This window comes from Sander lucioperca, chromosome 10, assembly GCF_008315115.2.
Source record: "Sander lucioperca isolate FBNREF2018 chromosome 10, SLUC_FBN_1.2, whole genome shotgun sequence".
Classification (NCBI taxonomy): domain Eukaryota; kingdom Metazoa; phylum Chordata; class Actinopteri; order Perciformes; family Percidae; genus Sander; species Sander lucioperca.
The window spans coordinates 33180358-33197697 of record NC_050182.1 but is presented as its reverse complement, the minus strand read 5'-3'; the positions used below and the strand labels follow the sequence as shown (position 1 = coordinate 33197697).

Below are 17340 nucleotides of genomic sequence, written 5' to 3'. Positions count from 1 at the left end.
ACAGACACACACACATTCCACACACCACACGCACAATATACTACTTTACATAAGCAAACGAGCAAACATAAAGGAACATGTATTTGAAGTTGCATGCTAACAGCAAATCTTAGTCATGAATACTATCCAGGAAAAAAAAAAAAAAAAAAAAAGAAATATATATATATATATTTTTTTTCAGGCTCTGTTTTGGTAAACAGACTTAGGGGTCAAAAGGAAAGACAAATACTGTAGAAGAAAGAGCCAACAACTTTACATAAACACTGTGCTGCTTTGACAGTTATGATATAAACATTTAATCACACTGACTATGAATGGAAATTAGCTAATTAGATAGCGGCTAGACCGAGTGCTTAATCATGCGCTCATACACACACATACATAAACCGAATGCCCTCAAAAGAAAGTCAGTCATGAATCTAAATTCATTTTAAACTGGAGGAGCCAGTGATTACTTAAAGTTGAGTATTTGCTCTCAAAATTGCAGTATTTTTCAGCCCGCAGCTTGATACAAGCAGAGAGCAAAACTGTGAAATTAAGACATTTTTCAACATGAGTATCATTAAACCTATGATTACTTCTTCCAGGTTGCAAGTGAGTTACAACCTGAGGATATGAAGGGAAAAACAGAGATGTGACAGAATGCAAAGTAAAGACAGAGAGGGAATGGCAGGAAGCTACATAAATGGATATAGATAAATAGATAAATGGATCAAAGGCAGACTGAAATGGAGAGGGACAAAGACAAAAAGTGTGTGATATGAAATGACAAGAACAGACACAGGCTGCTAATGATTCTAGCGAGACAGCGAAGAATATGGGGACAGACATAACTGCAGTGTAAAGCAAGACAGATAATAACACAGACAGAGGAGACTGCAGAAAGACAGGGAGACAGCTAAATAACCCCTACAGGTTTTATTGGCTCCTGTTATATTGATTTCATTCATGGTCTGAGGGAGTTAGGAGTAGCAGACAGGCCTGGATGACAGCACATTAGCTCACTGTAGAAAGTGGCCAGACTGGACACAACCTGACTCACGGATAATGTCACAACCAGTTGAGAGGAGATGGGACTGAGGTAGCAATAATGGTTTCATTCTCGTTCCACTTCTGGTGAGAGGAGAGAGAGGCTAAACAGCGGAGTGAGCCCTTACAATCCACACTCATAGTTTTTATGATCTCCCTCTCTGTTGCTGAGTGTCTCTTTATAACCTGCTGCACCTGTTTCTCATCCAAACTATCTGTCTCTCACACACAGAGAACAAAGGAGGACTGAGCATGGCTATAGCTGGAAAGAATGAGTGTCTGTGTGTGTGTGTGTGTGTGTGTGTGTGTGTGTGTGTGTGTGCATTGAAAATCAGCAATACAGGGCCCAAGCAGAAAAAAACATTGCATTTTGTGTTAGTACATGTCTGTGTGTTTCCTGTGAAGTGTGCCCAGACACATTCCTCACTGTGGTGGTTTATGTAAGATACTGGCCCTGGCAGATAGCCAACACTGACCTGTTATAATGCTGCAGCCCTGCTAAAACTACAGTTTGTACGACATAGGCCGTGTCTGGCAGAAAGGCTGGACACACATGCTTTGGGGTTTATGTGGAAGGCTGCATGCAGTAAGCTAGAAACATATGTAGCTGTCATACATGTTCCACAACTTAATCCTGGAAATCTGGATTTTGAAGATCAGATTGGAAAATTCAATATAAAGTGTTATACTGTATGATCATAAAAAATAGAGAACAGCAACATATAAACAGCTGCTGGTGAAGAGTAAGTTGCTTCCACGGTATGATGGCCCATTACTTGTGATGTCAACACAGTAAAAAAGGCACAATGCCGCAAGTACACATACAACCACAGAACCTTTTCTAATTTTCGTCATGTTTATATGCAGCAATAAAACATACAATATCCCGCAGAGGTAAAGTATTACCCTGCACACTGTGATTCATGAAATCCCATCATCGCCTCTCGCTACACACACTACCACACCAGAACACACACGACAATCTCCTCTCTTGACTACACACAACCATTCATTTACAAGTCTGCCGAGCATGAAATAAAGCTTTTCAATCACAGACTGCTTGTTCATAACACACTCATAATGAGAGCAATCCATTTTACTGGCAGCCTGCACTCAGTAGCATGTAAAATGAGGCGAAATGCATAGCGTTTGTCCAAGAAATACCTTTTTTTTACAGGGAGCTTTTTTTGTAATAATTATTTTTTTAAATCTAGAATTCAAAGCAGAAAATGAAGAGAAAAGGTAGAAAGTAATTTCTTTTTCAGTGCTCACTGTGACACATCTGTCCGTTGGAACAAGGAAATACAAGGTGATGACTGCGAGATGAGGAGATCAACTGCGCACATGACAGGTAATGGATAATTCAGACAAAGATGCAGGAGTGGCGGATGACAGCCTGTCATTCATGAAACACATGTACACTGGCAGGAACACACACACACACACACACACACACACACACACACACACACACACACACACACACAGTCACATGTGCACTTATGCTCTCATTCTCTCTGTAGATTTGGGAGACATCTTGTGTATACATTCATCAAAGGGACAATAATAGTACATCATATAGACGTTTGCTTGGGTTGGCTTGACAACATATAATGCATGATATACTATTATGCACTTCCTTGAAGTGTAAGAGTGGAACTATTTGTCATATTTGAATTGTCACTACATATTTAGGCAGTTGTTGAATGATGTCCCCCTCTTATTGTAGCTCTTTTCAATTTAATAAATATGTAATAACAGTTCAGTGTCCAAAACAGTGGAATTCTGCAAGAAAAAGCCATAAAGTAAATGTATTGTCTTGTAAATGTAAAAATGCAAAACAGAACTTGGAGACAAATGGACACTAGTTGCTTCACACAAATGTGTAAAACTGCCACCATTGGCTATAATTGATAATTCACTCATGTACATTAGATGTACAGTCAGGGTTTGTCTAATCACATGCTTGCATGGAAATAACAGTTACAGTTTGCCCAATTATGTACTAATTCAAACTGTGTCTGCTCACTGATGGCAGCATTTTAATTGTGTGCGTTTATGTAATCCAAAAGTCAGCCAACCCCTTTGGTTCAGCGGCAATATTCTAGTCAAACACACAACCACAGAATACAAAGGTGAAGACACAAAATTGAAGCCTACATTTAACTTGAAGACCCAGAATGACTGAGCCTATGCATGGGACTGAGGACTCTTCTTCTTGTCTCAAAGGATTGTGTCCTACATCCAGTCGTGGAAGAAGTATTCAGATCCTTTACTTAAGTAAAAGTACTTATACCACACTGTAAAAATACTTTGTTACAAGTAAAAGTCCTGCATTGAAAATGTTACTTAAGTAAAAGTATGTAAGTATGAACAGGAAAATGTACAGTACTTAAAGTATTAAAAGTAAAAGTACTCAATGCAAAAAAAAATCCTCACATTTAAGAAACGATCAAAACAGTAGTAGTTTAATTTATAATAAAACATCGTATTTTATAAACTACATGTGTTATGTCTGCAAAAATCTTTATTTGTAAAGTAACTAGTAACTAAAGCTGTCAGATTAGAGTAAAAACGGCTGAAAAAAGGCGGATCTGAATACACTGCTACAGAACAGATTGTGTTCGTGCCTTGTACCAATTCTTCACACCACAGACTGAAAACATCTTGCATCCTCTAGGATCCAAACTGGTTTACAGACTTGTTTCTATATGGCTGTAATGAGATGTAATGGGGAATGAATGCACCAAGTTTAGATCCGAATGGAAAAAGTTCATAAACCCCTGACCAAAATTGTAACATGTGCAGGGATAAACTCAACCAATTTCTTCACCTACAAGCATCCTAATCCTAAGTCATTACCCCAAAATGAACACAACTGCATATTTGTGTTGTCTATCCACAGCACATCTGAACAGACGGCCTCAGTGCATAGTGCCAATCCCTTTACTTCCAATCCAATTCCAATTAGACCACAGGCTAGACTGTAGATGGTGCATCTGCACAGCCTGGCTAGCCGCATGATGGCAATCCTCTGGCTCATAACCTCGTAACCTCAAACTCAGAGCAATTACAAGCTAGGCTGTATGTGTAGTACAGCAGAAAAGACTAGGACTGCTACATAATACTGCAGAAATACTACAGTACAATTCCTGACTGCCTCAGCACAAACCTGATAACATCCGTTCCAGCTGCCAGCGAGGACAACTGTGGTGAGATCCAAAGATTCAGAGCAGTAGTCACTATGGAATGTATTTTATACCAAGCAGTTACAAATTCAGCAATCTTTCACAATGTACAGATGCAACAAATGGACAACTGCTCAAATTATTTGTAATCATAGCTGTATATACAAAGATTTACAGTGCATGTGACTGTGATGGATTTCAGATGGCTCTTTCATACTTCACTACTGGGTCAGAGGCCAGTATGTTAAACTCACTATAAGTTTGAGTGAAAAGAGAGAACTGCGAGGCATTTGTCACACTGCTCAGCCTGGTTTGGCTCAGTTAAGCCTGACTTGGACTGGCTAAGAATGTGGGGAGCTTTGAGGAACAGTGCAGAAACATAGGAAGTGTGACAGCGGATTGGTTTAGTCATTACTGTGCTCGAGTTAGAGAGTGTGTGCATTAGCCTTACTGTATATGGCCAGGTGTGTACAGAATGTCTATCCCTCTAAGCAGGCATACACTTGTAACTTTGTGTTTTTATACGTGGGCCTGTGTTCTGACCTGTGTTTCAATGTGTAACAGTAAGACTGAGACCCTTTGCGGAGCTCTAAGAATAGTGCTCCCTCAGAGAGAGGGATGTGCCACTTTTTGGTGAAACTTAACAGGACCCAGGTAGAAAGCAGGGCACATGCCACTGTAGATTCTCAGGAGAATTTATTTCAGCACAACACACAATTGATATCTCACTCTGAGAAAAGTAACATCATTATCTTCCAGGAAACTTCTAGCCCTGAATGTCCACCAAGAATAGCACAGGGTCTACAGTGTTCGCAGTAATACCAGCTAACTCTTATGTTGTGTTGTGTTGTTAAAGTCTGTGTTTTGATATTCAACATTTTACAATCAACTTTGTTTGACTGAGGTGGTAAGACACACAATTTTCGAGGATGAGAAAAGTCTAGCTGATTCTCTTATTCCCTAAATATCCAAATCACCAGGGAGAAGCTGATAGCAGATCTTTCAGTTGCGCTTAAAGCAAGTCAAACAAAAATACTGAGCGGTCTAGAACATTCAAACTGAACTCACTAGTACTAGAACTGAAGTGCTGACTTGTATCTGCCATTTGAATATGCCATGTTGTGTACTTTTTCTGTTAACCCCCTACTGTGAAGGTATATCAGGCTGCCATTGCCAACCATGTTGTTGTGGGCAATATGAGTGCTCATCCTAGTCTATGTGACTGGCTGTTACAAGCTGGTCTTTTGTCACATCCCCTGTGTGACAACCCTGACTAGAATAACAGCAAGCGTACGTTGCCCCGGTGCCACAGGGTGAGAAGATAAACAACTTAGAGCTCTATCTCCCTCCTGTTCTACCTCTGGCTCTATTTCTCCATCTTTCTTTCACTTCAACAGTATATCCTTTTCATTTATTTATTTCTCTATCCCTCACACACACAGTCAATCCCTCCCTCAGATCCAAAGCCACTTCTAGCAGCCTCTACTTTACTCTAGTTCTGTGACCTTCAGCCGGAGCTGGCAGGGTGCCTGGGGACTGTGGTGAGCTCAACTTTCATCGGGTTTCTCATATTGTTGTTACAGTGTGGCTTACAGTAAAAATAACACTTTGCTCCTACCGCAACCCCTCGACCTGGATATAACCCCTAAGCACAGCAAAAAAGGGTATGAATAAGTCATAACAAATGGGAAGGGTAGGAAACAAAAACTATTCTCATGGTACACTGTGCTTAAATGTTCAATCTGTAAGTGCAGTGTGGCGCCTTCAGAGAAAACAATGCCGTCCCACCACTATAGAACAGTTTTTATGTTTCTTCCTGCATTTTGTTTAATCCAAGCAGCAGTATATGGAGTCACTATACCAGCTTCAAATACTTTTTTAAAGGTTAAGGCCATGATAAGTAGCTAACACTAATAATGACGCTCGTAGTTTCATTAATATGTCTGTTTTTTTTAAATCATTTAGTCTATAAAATGTCCAAAAATAGTACAAAATGCCCCTCACAAGTTCACAAGCTGACGTCTTCAAATAGTTTTTCTTTGTCTGACCAACAGTCCCATGCTCCAAAGCATATCATTTACAACAATATATGAGAGAGAAAAGCAGCAAATCTTTCCATTCGAGAAACAAGAACTACAGAATGTTTGGTATTTTTGCTGGTTGTTATTTAATTTACTGTTTATCGACAAATCGTTTTAGCATGAGCCATGATCACTTCTTATTACATAACATTCTCCTGCTCAAACACAAATGTAAGCAACAAACTATGCAATGAATTAGTTTTTCTGTTAAAGCACACTGTTTTTATTTTTAACCATCTCAGGTATTTTTAAACACACAGATAATAAGGTTTTAAGTTGTATCTAATTCACATAATTTTAAAAAACACATTATTTGGCAGTGACACATTGGAAAGTGTAAATTTTTTTTTTGTCATGCTTGTATGATACAAATTTGTGAAGGCATTAATCTAAATGCATGCCAAATGGGGTTATTGTTTCAATAATATTTCCAAACTTTTACTCAAACCAAATACCTTAAATGTAACTCTGGACCACAATGTCATGCGTAAAAATATTTTATAATTGAGAATAACACTTCACCTACAGTAGCTTCACCTAAATAAACTGTATAGATTAAGAGCTGAACAGAGAATTAACAACTCATCTACAGAGCAGAGAGAACAGAAAGCTCTGTAAATCATGTTCAAAACATTCCGTACAATAAATCTAATCTACCCTAAATATAACTCTTATTTAGTACAGTGTGTGAGCAGCTAAGGAGCAATGCTAAGATAAACAATGGTCAGCAGTATTAGACAAGCCAGTGAGTGATTTTCACTGAGCTGTTTGTGAGACTAGTAAAGGAGACAATCAAAGCAGTCTCAATGCTGTATAATGAACTGCTGTCCTGTGCTTACATCTGTGCTCTCACAATACTGCATTGCTGAACACACACCACACACACACGCACACACACACACACACACACACACACACACACACACACACACACACACACACACACACACACACACGCGCAACCCGGAGACAGCCCAGGGATGAATGTATGCTGTACAAACAAGAACATGTGTGCGACTGTCTGTTTGTGTGTGTAGTTGTTGTTTCATTTATACACACACACACGCACGCACGCACGCACGCACACACACACACACACACACACACACACACACACACACAAACACACACACACCCCGGAGACAGCCCAGGGATGAATGTATGCTGTACAAACAAGAACATGTGTGCGACTGTCTGTTTGCGTGTGTAGTTGTTGTTTCATTTGTAATCTGGTTAAGGTTGTAATCAACCTTGACAGAATATAAGTGTTGTATGTGCTCTTATTATAGTGCTTCAGCTGTTTCTTTATTCCTTTCACATCTCAGTGAGCTTGAATAATAACCTCACCTTCGTCTGTAATTTACAAATCCCCTTTTTTTCTTAGTTTTTCAACTCATGCAACATCCTACCACCCTATCCGTCTCTCTCTCTCTCTCTCTCTCTGTATTTTCCCCTCCCTCCTCCCTCTGTTGACTCTATTGCCTTCTGACATACTTAGTGTCCCTCTAGGCCTCACTATTGGCAACCCTCTGTGTCACTTGCCAGTCTTTTTTATTGAGATTTGTGTCCACACACCATAACATGGCTACATTTGAAAGAATACGAAAATGTGAATCAATCCTATACCAACAGTCAGCACTTTTGACGGAGAGAAACCCTTTTTGGCAGTGTCGGGAACAGAGGACTGAAGCAACAGCCCTTTGATTGGAAGCACTTGTCTTGTCATTATCGACTTGCCGCAGCAACTCCATTCTGTATCTATCTGGCATTTACACAAAAGGACTGGCGTAACAATTCCTCCTGGGGTGCGTAAAACATGGACAACTACAGTGTCTGCATGTGTATGGAGTCTTAAGTTTTAAAAGTCTGCAACAAAGTTTGATGGTAATCTACTTGACAAGTTTTCATTTCCCTGAACAGTGATTACGGGGACATTTTGTGAAAGCATTGATAGGCCTACTTAACTTTTACTGGGTCTGACAAACAACTTTTCTATTGATCTTACTATAAAAGTGAAAATGTCCTTTATAAGGACAAAATGTTCACCTGTCCGATCAATTGATTGTGTCATCCTCACAAGTAAGAACTTAAACCCATTACTTCATGTTTTGTCCCAGGTCTTGGGATACATATTCTAAATTAAACTATGCTAGAAGCTTTATAAATCCTCGCTCATCTTGCCTTGTTGTGATCTCATTCTGCAGTGCTGTCCTCATGATAAATATCACTATTTCTCGTAATCGCCTCAGGGAAGTCATCTCCTCAGACATCTGCATACATTACCCCTGCAGGCACCAAGTCTTGGTGATTGAGCAAGAGAGGATGACAAATAACACTTCCATTTTCTATTGAGAGTAATAGCCGTAGTATCTTCTAGCTACCTGATTAGAGTATTTGTAAGTGGAGGTAAAAGCCAGGCGGTCTGATGTTATGGACTGTTGGTCTAATAGTTTACCTTCGGTCCTGTGTTTAAGGCGTAGACCAGCTGTCCTGGTTGACCTGTTTCAACACCTGGCACAGATCTGCATAGATAGGAGGCTGTAGCTGCGCAGGCTTGCAAACTGTTCAAACAAGGGGGTTGTTTTTAGCCATAGTATAGCCACAACATTCAGTAAACATAAGCTGTACAGTATGTCCCGCAAGTAACTTTTTTCCATTTATATTCTATTGCAACTAAATCAGTTTTGTGTCTGTGTAGCACAGAACAAGCTGAGCACAATGGCCCATATACTAAACTGAAAAGGGGACACCTTAATCATGAGGGATGGTGTTAAAGTGTGTAAAAAGAAAATAATGTTTCCCCTTTACTAAAGTTACCCTCTCTCGAACACACACACAGGCATACATTAGCAATATGTGACAGCTTTTACTGTACAGAGATTTGAACTTTATAGTAATCATTTAACACATAATAACTCACATACATACAACAGTCTAACAACTAGCCATTGTTCTGAGTCAAATCGGTTGCAAACACAAACATTATGTGTCAAAATTATTCAGGCAAACTGCACTATCACAGAAGTCACAGCTCAGCCTCGGCAACATTGACTGAAAGCAACTTTCCAGGATTTTGTGTAACTCCACAAAAATTCAATCGAAACTTTAATTTCACTGACACAGCCTCAAGGAAAACTGAACATTATATGCTTCACAATAGTATTACAGTATTCACTGCAAGGCTTTTGTATTTGGTTTGCACTATACTGAGAGTTGTTCCTGTTTCTGCTATCTTGGGATTTGCTATACTGCAGCTGCATTGCACCAGGCATTTTAAAAGTAGGACTTTTTGTAACAGTATGCATGTTTTAAACCAAACTAATTTGTGTCCAGGATACAAAATGAGCATAAGCAGAGGGTTAGGTTCAGTCTAAGGGTTAGGGTTAGTAGTCAGTTATTCAATCATTTACTCAAGACAGATACTATAGACATACTATTGTTATTAACTGCAGTGCCAAGTTTTCTTGGCCCATGGATTACTGATAAACCAAGCCAAAGGATCACAAATGAAAATAGTTAAAGTTGCATGATTTGTGGTTTCTACACATGCATAACAAATGTTCAAACAGATTACAGTCATAACTTACTAATTACAATAGAACTTAGAATTTTAATCTTCACTGTTCTAGTTTTTTTCTAGTACACACACGATAAAGACAACTGAATACAGAGAATGAAAAAACTAATAAATGTTAAAACTTACCTAAAAAATCGAATAGTACAATATCAAATGAGCCATGCCATAAGCTGCTGTAAATACTATCATTCAGCATCATTTAACCAGTCTTTCATTGATTTCAACAGCATCGATATTGTAACCACAATGGTTTGGCAAAACAAAATAGTTAGAACCAGGAGGTCATACTGCAGTGATTTTAGAAAGCTGCAGACTGTGATTTGGTCAGTTTGGTCTCCCTAAATTCTACAGTGAATAAAAGGGAATTCATTTTCTTTTATAAATTGCATCATTTGTTTTTAATCACTTTCATGTGTCTTGATTGAAACAAAATAGAGTACAAGGTGAAGATAGCACTGTATTTCCATATCTGCATGTATTACTTTAGGTCCTATTTATCAAGAGTGCTGAGGTCACACTGATTGAAAAACACACAAACAACATTAAGTTTACAGTAATAACAAACTTTAGAGACTTGAAGGAGTTTTTGTAAAATATCCTTCTACCAAAGTTGTTGTTAATTTAATTAGGTTCTTTGACAGCAGACATTTCAGTCGTACACATGAGATCACCCTGTCTTAGTACTTCTACTGTTAGGAATCAAACTAAACAAGTTTCTGGATAAAAACAACAGAATATATTTAGATAATAGAGATTACTCTACCTGAGAGTCTGATCAGGGTTTTTCCAGCCTGGGCGTACTGCCAGCTGTGGTTATCCAGCACTGCCATTGTAAACTAAAACCTGCGCCGAACCGTCCCTATCAAACTAGGCCTACGCTACACCCTACACAGATCTACAGCGGTTATCAACCTACCACTTCTAGCTTTCTAACCGTCCCATTGTTGTATGGCGAGGAGGCAACTGAACAACAGCCGTGCCATATATTGGCCAACGCCCCTGCCACCCACTGAGCTGCAGAAATCCAAAAGCACTGCCAGCTCCTTCTTGCCTTCACCAACCGGCTTTTCTTTGCTGTGCCCCCCCATGTCACTAACCCCTCCCCAAAACAAGATTTAGTAACAAGTGCTGCTTTGCATTAAACAGTTTCTCCCCTGTGTGCCTGGCTAGCTATTCACAGGGAAAAAATGTTAAGCCAGCCAAACAGTTGTCGCGTTGTGGATTTGCTGGCAAAATAGACGGTAATGATGATTGGTTGTAATCTTCTCTTTGACTAATACTTAGACTCTGTTGGTCACTGTGAGCCTTTGACCTGGGACACCTCATCAAGAACATTCATCTTGTTTTCTTGTATCAGAGGTTTTGTTACATGAATTGCAACAATTCTTGAATTATTAGTCTTCTGACACAGTAATATCAGAATTGTTTAAAAAAGGGGGGGGGGGGGGGGGATGCAAAACTAATATAGGAAAACATTTATTGAAGCAGGCATACACTGGTAATCAGTTCATTCATTTATAAATATGTGTTTTACATTTGAACCTTTACGCCATCATGACGTCCATAAACCTCAAAAACACTCAAACATCATCTGGTCGTAAATGTATTGAGACCAAATTATCTTGCTGTTTCCCCCTTTGATGAGTATGGCTAAATTTGAGTGAAATACTCATGCATATCCACTTCCACAAAACAGTTGCTTGACTGGGAGCCGGCATCTTTTGAACTGAGGAAATTAAACAAAGAGCTCACTTACTGTTTACTCCTAGAGAGAAATTACAGTAAGCGTCTTTGTTGTCTCTCAGAGGAAAAGTCAAGGGGGATTACCATTATTTGGCCAAATTGTGAGGAAAGCTCCGATAACTCTAAAAATGGGTTTATGTGACATGGAGCTCAAAAGCAAGGTCAAAAAAAGCCATGAAGCAACTCCTTTGATTAACATGCGTCAGCGCTTGAGCTGCATCAAACACATTATCTTGATATCAAAGTGTTGACATAATAGGGAAGGCTGCAATACAATGCAAAACATGCTCAAAAAACATTAGCATACACATTTCCATTCACATTTTTATCTAGTATTCCCTCTACTGTACGTCCCTTGTCTATGGCCACCTACCAACTTTGTTAGCTGTCTGCCATGGTTCCATAGTCAGCCGACCCTTCCTGTCCTTCAGAAAGCCCATGTAGTGGAAACGGAACAACATGGTCAGACTAGCCATGTTCTGTGTCACAGATAGCAATCCAAAGTGTGCCGACGTGACACAAAGGAGCTCCCAAAAGTGGTGATCCTGTGGATTAGGTATATACTGCAACTCGTAAAGAATTCGATCCCCAAGACTGAGGTGCCAAATTTGTTCTCTGGTGGATTCAATTATTATTATTCAAGCACAACGAAGCTGAAAGCTAACAGCGTTACGTTGATGGCATTCATGTCCTGACTCGGTGTGTGAGAGTTCACAGCCTTCTCTTGTCTCTGTGAGTTGAAAGTAAGGTCTATCCTGCTGTATGTGTATGCATGTGGGCCAGGTCACATATCTGAATGATCCTGTTGGAATAAATAACTGAGAGGGATTGTCACCTCTGAGAGGCATGGGGTGTCAGCTGTGGGGATATACAAACCGATTTGTGAGTGTGTAGGTCAGGTCTCTGCAGCTGTAGATGACTTGTTTGTTTATTTTGCAATGGCAGAAGATATTACATCTGTGTTATGATACGCTTTATACATAATATATAGACTAACCATATTACCATCATCAGTCTCCAATGGAACTTAACTTTAAATGTAGTTTTGCTGAGTCACAGTGCCTGTGTGTTTCTGTCTGTAATTTTTGGCCCCTCTCATTACACCTTTACCCCCTTGATCTTCATTTGCTTTCTGTCATCTTTTATTCATTTATAATATGAATTGATCAAGAGGACAGTAATATTCTTTTTACTAAAACATTGTGGCTGAGAAGCCTGCCTCTGTGACCGCCATACACTGTCTAACTGTTGCATGTTACACTGTTACTGTAGCAGAGAGAGAGAGAGAGAGAGAGAGAGAGAGCGAGAGAGAGAGAGAGAGAGAGAGCGAGAGAGAGAGAGAGAGAGAGAGAGAGAGGGATCGACACTATAAGAAAGCATTAAAGCCCTTTTCAGTGCTGAGCGTTCATGTGCATCTGTCTGCTTGTAAGCCCACAACAGTATACAGTACAAACTCCCTGGGCAGCCAGCTGAGTCGCATCAACACATCAATGAAGTAGAGAGGAGGACGCTTTGTACGGCTCAGGGAACACCATTCATCAGCTTCCTCCATCCAAACCATGCGCCGACTGTCCCGCCCGAACAACAAAACCAAGCCAATAAACCACAGTGCACCAAATAACACTTGACAGGCAGGGTGCAGAAGGGAGAGAGAGTAAAGACTGTGTTTGTCTGTGGTCCCCAGTGTTACTAACTGCCTCAGAACAAAAGAGGAGAGAATAGGAAAGAGGAAGGAGAGAAAGTGCTCGAGACAAAACCATGTCAGCTGTCCCTCATTCATTTTAGACAGTAATGGCCCAAAGCAGATGGACTTGAACTCATAGGCGTAATTTACAGGGGCGGATGGGGGGTTACAACCCCCCCAATAATCAAAACTGGCCAGAAATAATACATTTTGCACCATAAATTGATGCAGACAAATTCACCAGAATGCAGGAAATGAAGTGTTTGGCATTCAAAATTTCAATTTTGCTCAAAAGTGGAGATCTTAATACTCCCAATGTTGAACCCAAAGTTACGCCCTTGTTTGAACTGATGATGTCAGAGAGTCGGAGAGAGATGATGAGAGTCAAAAAGACGAGGATAAGTCTCCATCCTCCTGTTTTAATGAGCACTTTTAAATTCAAATCATATCAAACTAGAATTACCGCCTCATTGTTGTATGCCTTTGCTAACCAGTCAAGTTGCTGTTTACATCCATGTCTGCCCAGATTCATATAATTTACTGAAAACTTGTGGGCACCCAAAATAAGTGTGGCCAATTCACTATCCGACCAAATGTGAAATATGGTCATAATCTCCCCTTCTGTCCCCTAGGTATGGCATTGAATAATGGGCAGAAAAGTGTTTTTTTGCAGAACATAATGATGTCACAGTGAACATGACCTTTGACCTAAGGTTGAGCATAAAATGTCATCACTTCATTATTCTATCCTGTCAGACAATTGTGTGAAATGTTGTCATAATAAGTAAAGGTTCCAGTTAACTAAAAAAGAGAAGACACACTACAGGTTGATGGAAACAGATTTTTTTTAAATATACCTTGACATTGCGGTGTCTGCTTGTAAGGTACAAAGCATTCATGTAATGCTGCCCCTCATAATCACGTGCCTCCAGAAAGCCCAAAAAATAAAAAGAGCAGGGGTGTCGAGTAATCAAGGCAAGGGGCCCCATGTCACCCACCTCTCTATCAACATAGTGGCTGATAAAAACAACACAGGATACACATGTGATGGAAGCAACCATTCATTAAAAACAAACACACGCCATCTTATGTGGAAGCATTGCCAGAGTGAGAGAGAGAGATTTAGAGAGCGACACAGGGAGCACACTGTAAAAAAAATAAACAAATAATGCTAGAGAGAAATCCAATGCACCCAACTTTTGTTGCCAAACACTGTACAACACAAAAGGAGAAAATGCTGTATATATGCACAATATGCAATAAGTGTGTTCTTGCGTAGGACAAAACATGAAGGACCATCACCCCATTTCACAGTTGAACTGTCAGGTCAGTCAAACCATGACTTCAACTGACAGCAGTACTAACAGAGCAACAGCTGAGCTCTGTGAATAGGAGTATTTACTCCTACAAACCTCAGGGACAATACTTTAAATGAACATATGATTAACATAAAGAGAAGTCATTAACACAAGTGTTGTGATGACGGTGGAATCTGCAATTTAGAAATGTTTGACTTTGTGGAGATAAAGTAGCAAACAGGAGTCTCTGTAAAACTTGTCTATGGTAAACAACAGAAAAATATCAGGGATGCTTAAAATAATCCAGCAGTGACTTCTCTATCCTGTGTCAGTTGCTGTTGGAATAAAAGGGAAAGATAAACAAAACCTGAAATAAAGTGCATGAGTGCAAACTCATTCAAAACTGCAAAAATACTGCTGAGCAACCTCGCTGCCTTTTTGTAATTTCTTTTTTATGAACAGTATCTGTAATTGATGCCTCTAACAGTGTGTTAATACAGGAAAGTGTGGTTTCTGTCTCAACAAATCCAGCAAACAGACAAACTATAATAACTGGATCCAATTGTCTGTCAAGTGTGTGTGCGTGTTTGTGTGCACCTGCAGGGCTTCCAGCTAGCCAAAGGCAGGATAGTTCCTGTTTACAAGCTCAGCAGTGAGAGCCAGTTCCCAGAGGGAGACACACAAAGACACACACAAAGACACACATGCACATACCTTTGGAAGTTCTAAACATTATTGTTTATTACGAATGGCTGTGTTTGTGGATGTCTATATGTATGCAGAGAGAATTTCTGTGGCATTTTGCTGCTAGTGTACATATGCATCACTTTCTCCTCTCCTGTCACCCTTTGCTCCTCTCAAGTCTTCTTCCTAAATCCATCTATTATCTGATATCCTCCTACCTCTCTCATTCTCACATTCTCTTATAGTCTTCATCTCTATTTCTTCATTTCTCACCCCTTTTTGCCCTCTCTGACACTCTTCTCAGTCATTTCCAATCCTACCCTTCCTGACCTCGTCTCTCCTGTCTCTCTGCTTGTCTCTTTGTCACTCTGTTCCTCTATGAATAGATTTTCACTAGACTTGACCTCAACAAAGACAATTGTCCTGTTGAGTACACACAGCGGACCGGGAACTACAGGCTACGGCTCCACAGCCTGTCTCCATGCCAGGAGGCTAGTGGATCCCATGGCTATCCACTGTTATTACGGCCCTGAAAACAACTGGCTTATGCAAACAGGGAGCCACGGCACTCTCGCATGGAATATCTGACTTACATGGATGGATACACACATGCATGCGTGCACAAACACCCTGATAGAGTGGCCAGTGGCCACTAAGGGGAGCAAAAAGGTTACATGTTTGCTCTCTGCTCTAATCATTATGCCACTGAAACCTTACTTGTTCTGGAGAAGCCTATTGAGCCTAATATACTCAATTTCATGTGCACATAATCATGTTTTGCAGTGCCAAAATAACAACATAAAGTAAATAAGCTTTGCTTACTCGTGGGAGTATGTTTGCAACTTACCAGTTGATTTTACAGTGTATTTACAGAGGGGAAATATTTTACACCAATTTAGACTGCTGAACTGTTCCAAATTTGATCTCATCTAGTTATTTTCATATTTTGTTGAGGCTCCCAAGTGTCTCGGTTTCTAACCATCCTGCAAGAGAGAAGGGGGGGCTGAGAGAGACAAGGAAACAGATAGAGGTGAGAAAAATGAGTAGGGACAGGAATAGAGAAAAAGACAGAAACAAACATTTCTCCAGAATGGTTTGCGTCTGCTCTCAATTTAGGATGCTCTCTTCAAGGCATTTAATTGTAGGTCTTTTTTGACTTTGGGGCCTGAACTCCAAGCAAACAACACAGAACCACATCTGAATCTGGACTCCACCCCAACTGCATATAGATAGGATACCATACATAGTCATGTTATACTTTCCGTTTTTATCTGCATGATTTTTCTATGGGAATGACAGATGAATGTGATACATGCATACTGTAAATACAATGAAGTGGCATTATTCTAAGGAGAGAGAAAGAGAGAGAGAGAGATGGACTTACATACTAACTCCCTGCACACTGTGTCTCACACAGTAGGGGGTCACATGGACAGATAAAAGCATACACATAAAAACGTGTATGTAGCATCTGTGACATCATCAATGGGTTTCTGGAGGAACGGTTTGTAGTGTGAAAGACTTAGACTATGTTCAGTCCAGAAACTTTGCTCCCAAATATAAACTCTTTAAGCCCACATATCCTTTCAAAGTTTTCATAATCACAGCCACACATTAGAAAAGATTAAAATAGCAATTGAGAACATAATGTCTTGTAGGAAGAAAATATGAGGATCCCCAGTTTCTGACATTCCCTCATTAGCTTTAGCATTTGACTGCAACGGTTGACTTTTGGACATTACTCAAAAAACACAATTCACTAGTATTTTTTACTCACTTACTGCCACATTTTACACCTGAGAAGGAAAATAAAGGGGGGTAAAAAAAATGTGGCTGACCATGAATAAGTGCATCTGCTTGATAATCAGTGCGGTTACATCAACATTATCTTAATATATAAACCTCTTCATAACATATAGCAGGATAAGAGAAAGGAGAACAGGAATCCAAATGAAGGGAGCATTCCAAAGATTCCTGACCCTCCTATTCCCATCATCCAGCTGCAGATGAATCCATATTGACAGGCTGCTTAAATATTAAATGCTTATGGGTCACT

The 17340-nt window shown here is 39.9% G+C and overlaps 1 protein-coding gene across 6 annotated transcripts in view; it reads right to left on the bottom strand.

Annotated features, from left to right (window-relative positions):
• The window catches only part of triob (trio Rho guanine nucleotide exchange factor b), a 113836-nt gene that overhangs the window by 71379 nt on the left and 25117 nt on the right, over positions 1-17340 (bottom strand). The window contains exon 1 of one of the 6 annotated variants that reach the window (XM_036005962.1): positions 10639-10815. The exons of the other annotated variants lie outside the window; for them this stretch is intronic. Coding sequence (XP_035861855.1) covers positions 10639-10705 — 67 coding nt within the window. The 5' untranslated portion in view covers positions 10706-10815. Of the gene's footprint in view, positions 1-10638; positions 10816-17340 lie in introns of those variants that run through there. 6 annotated transcript variants of the gene reach the window in all.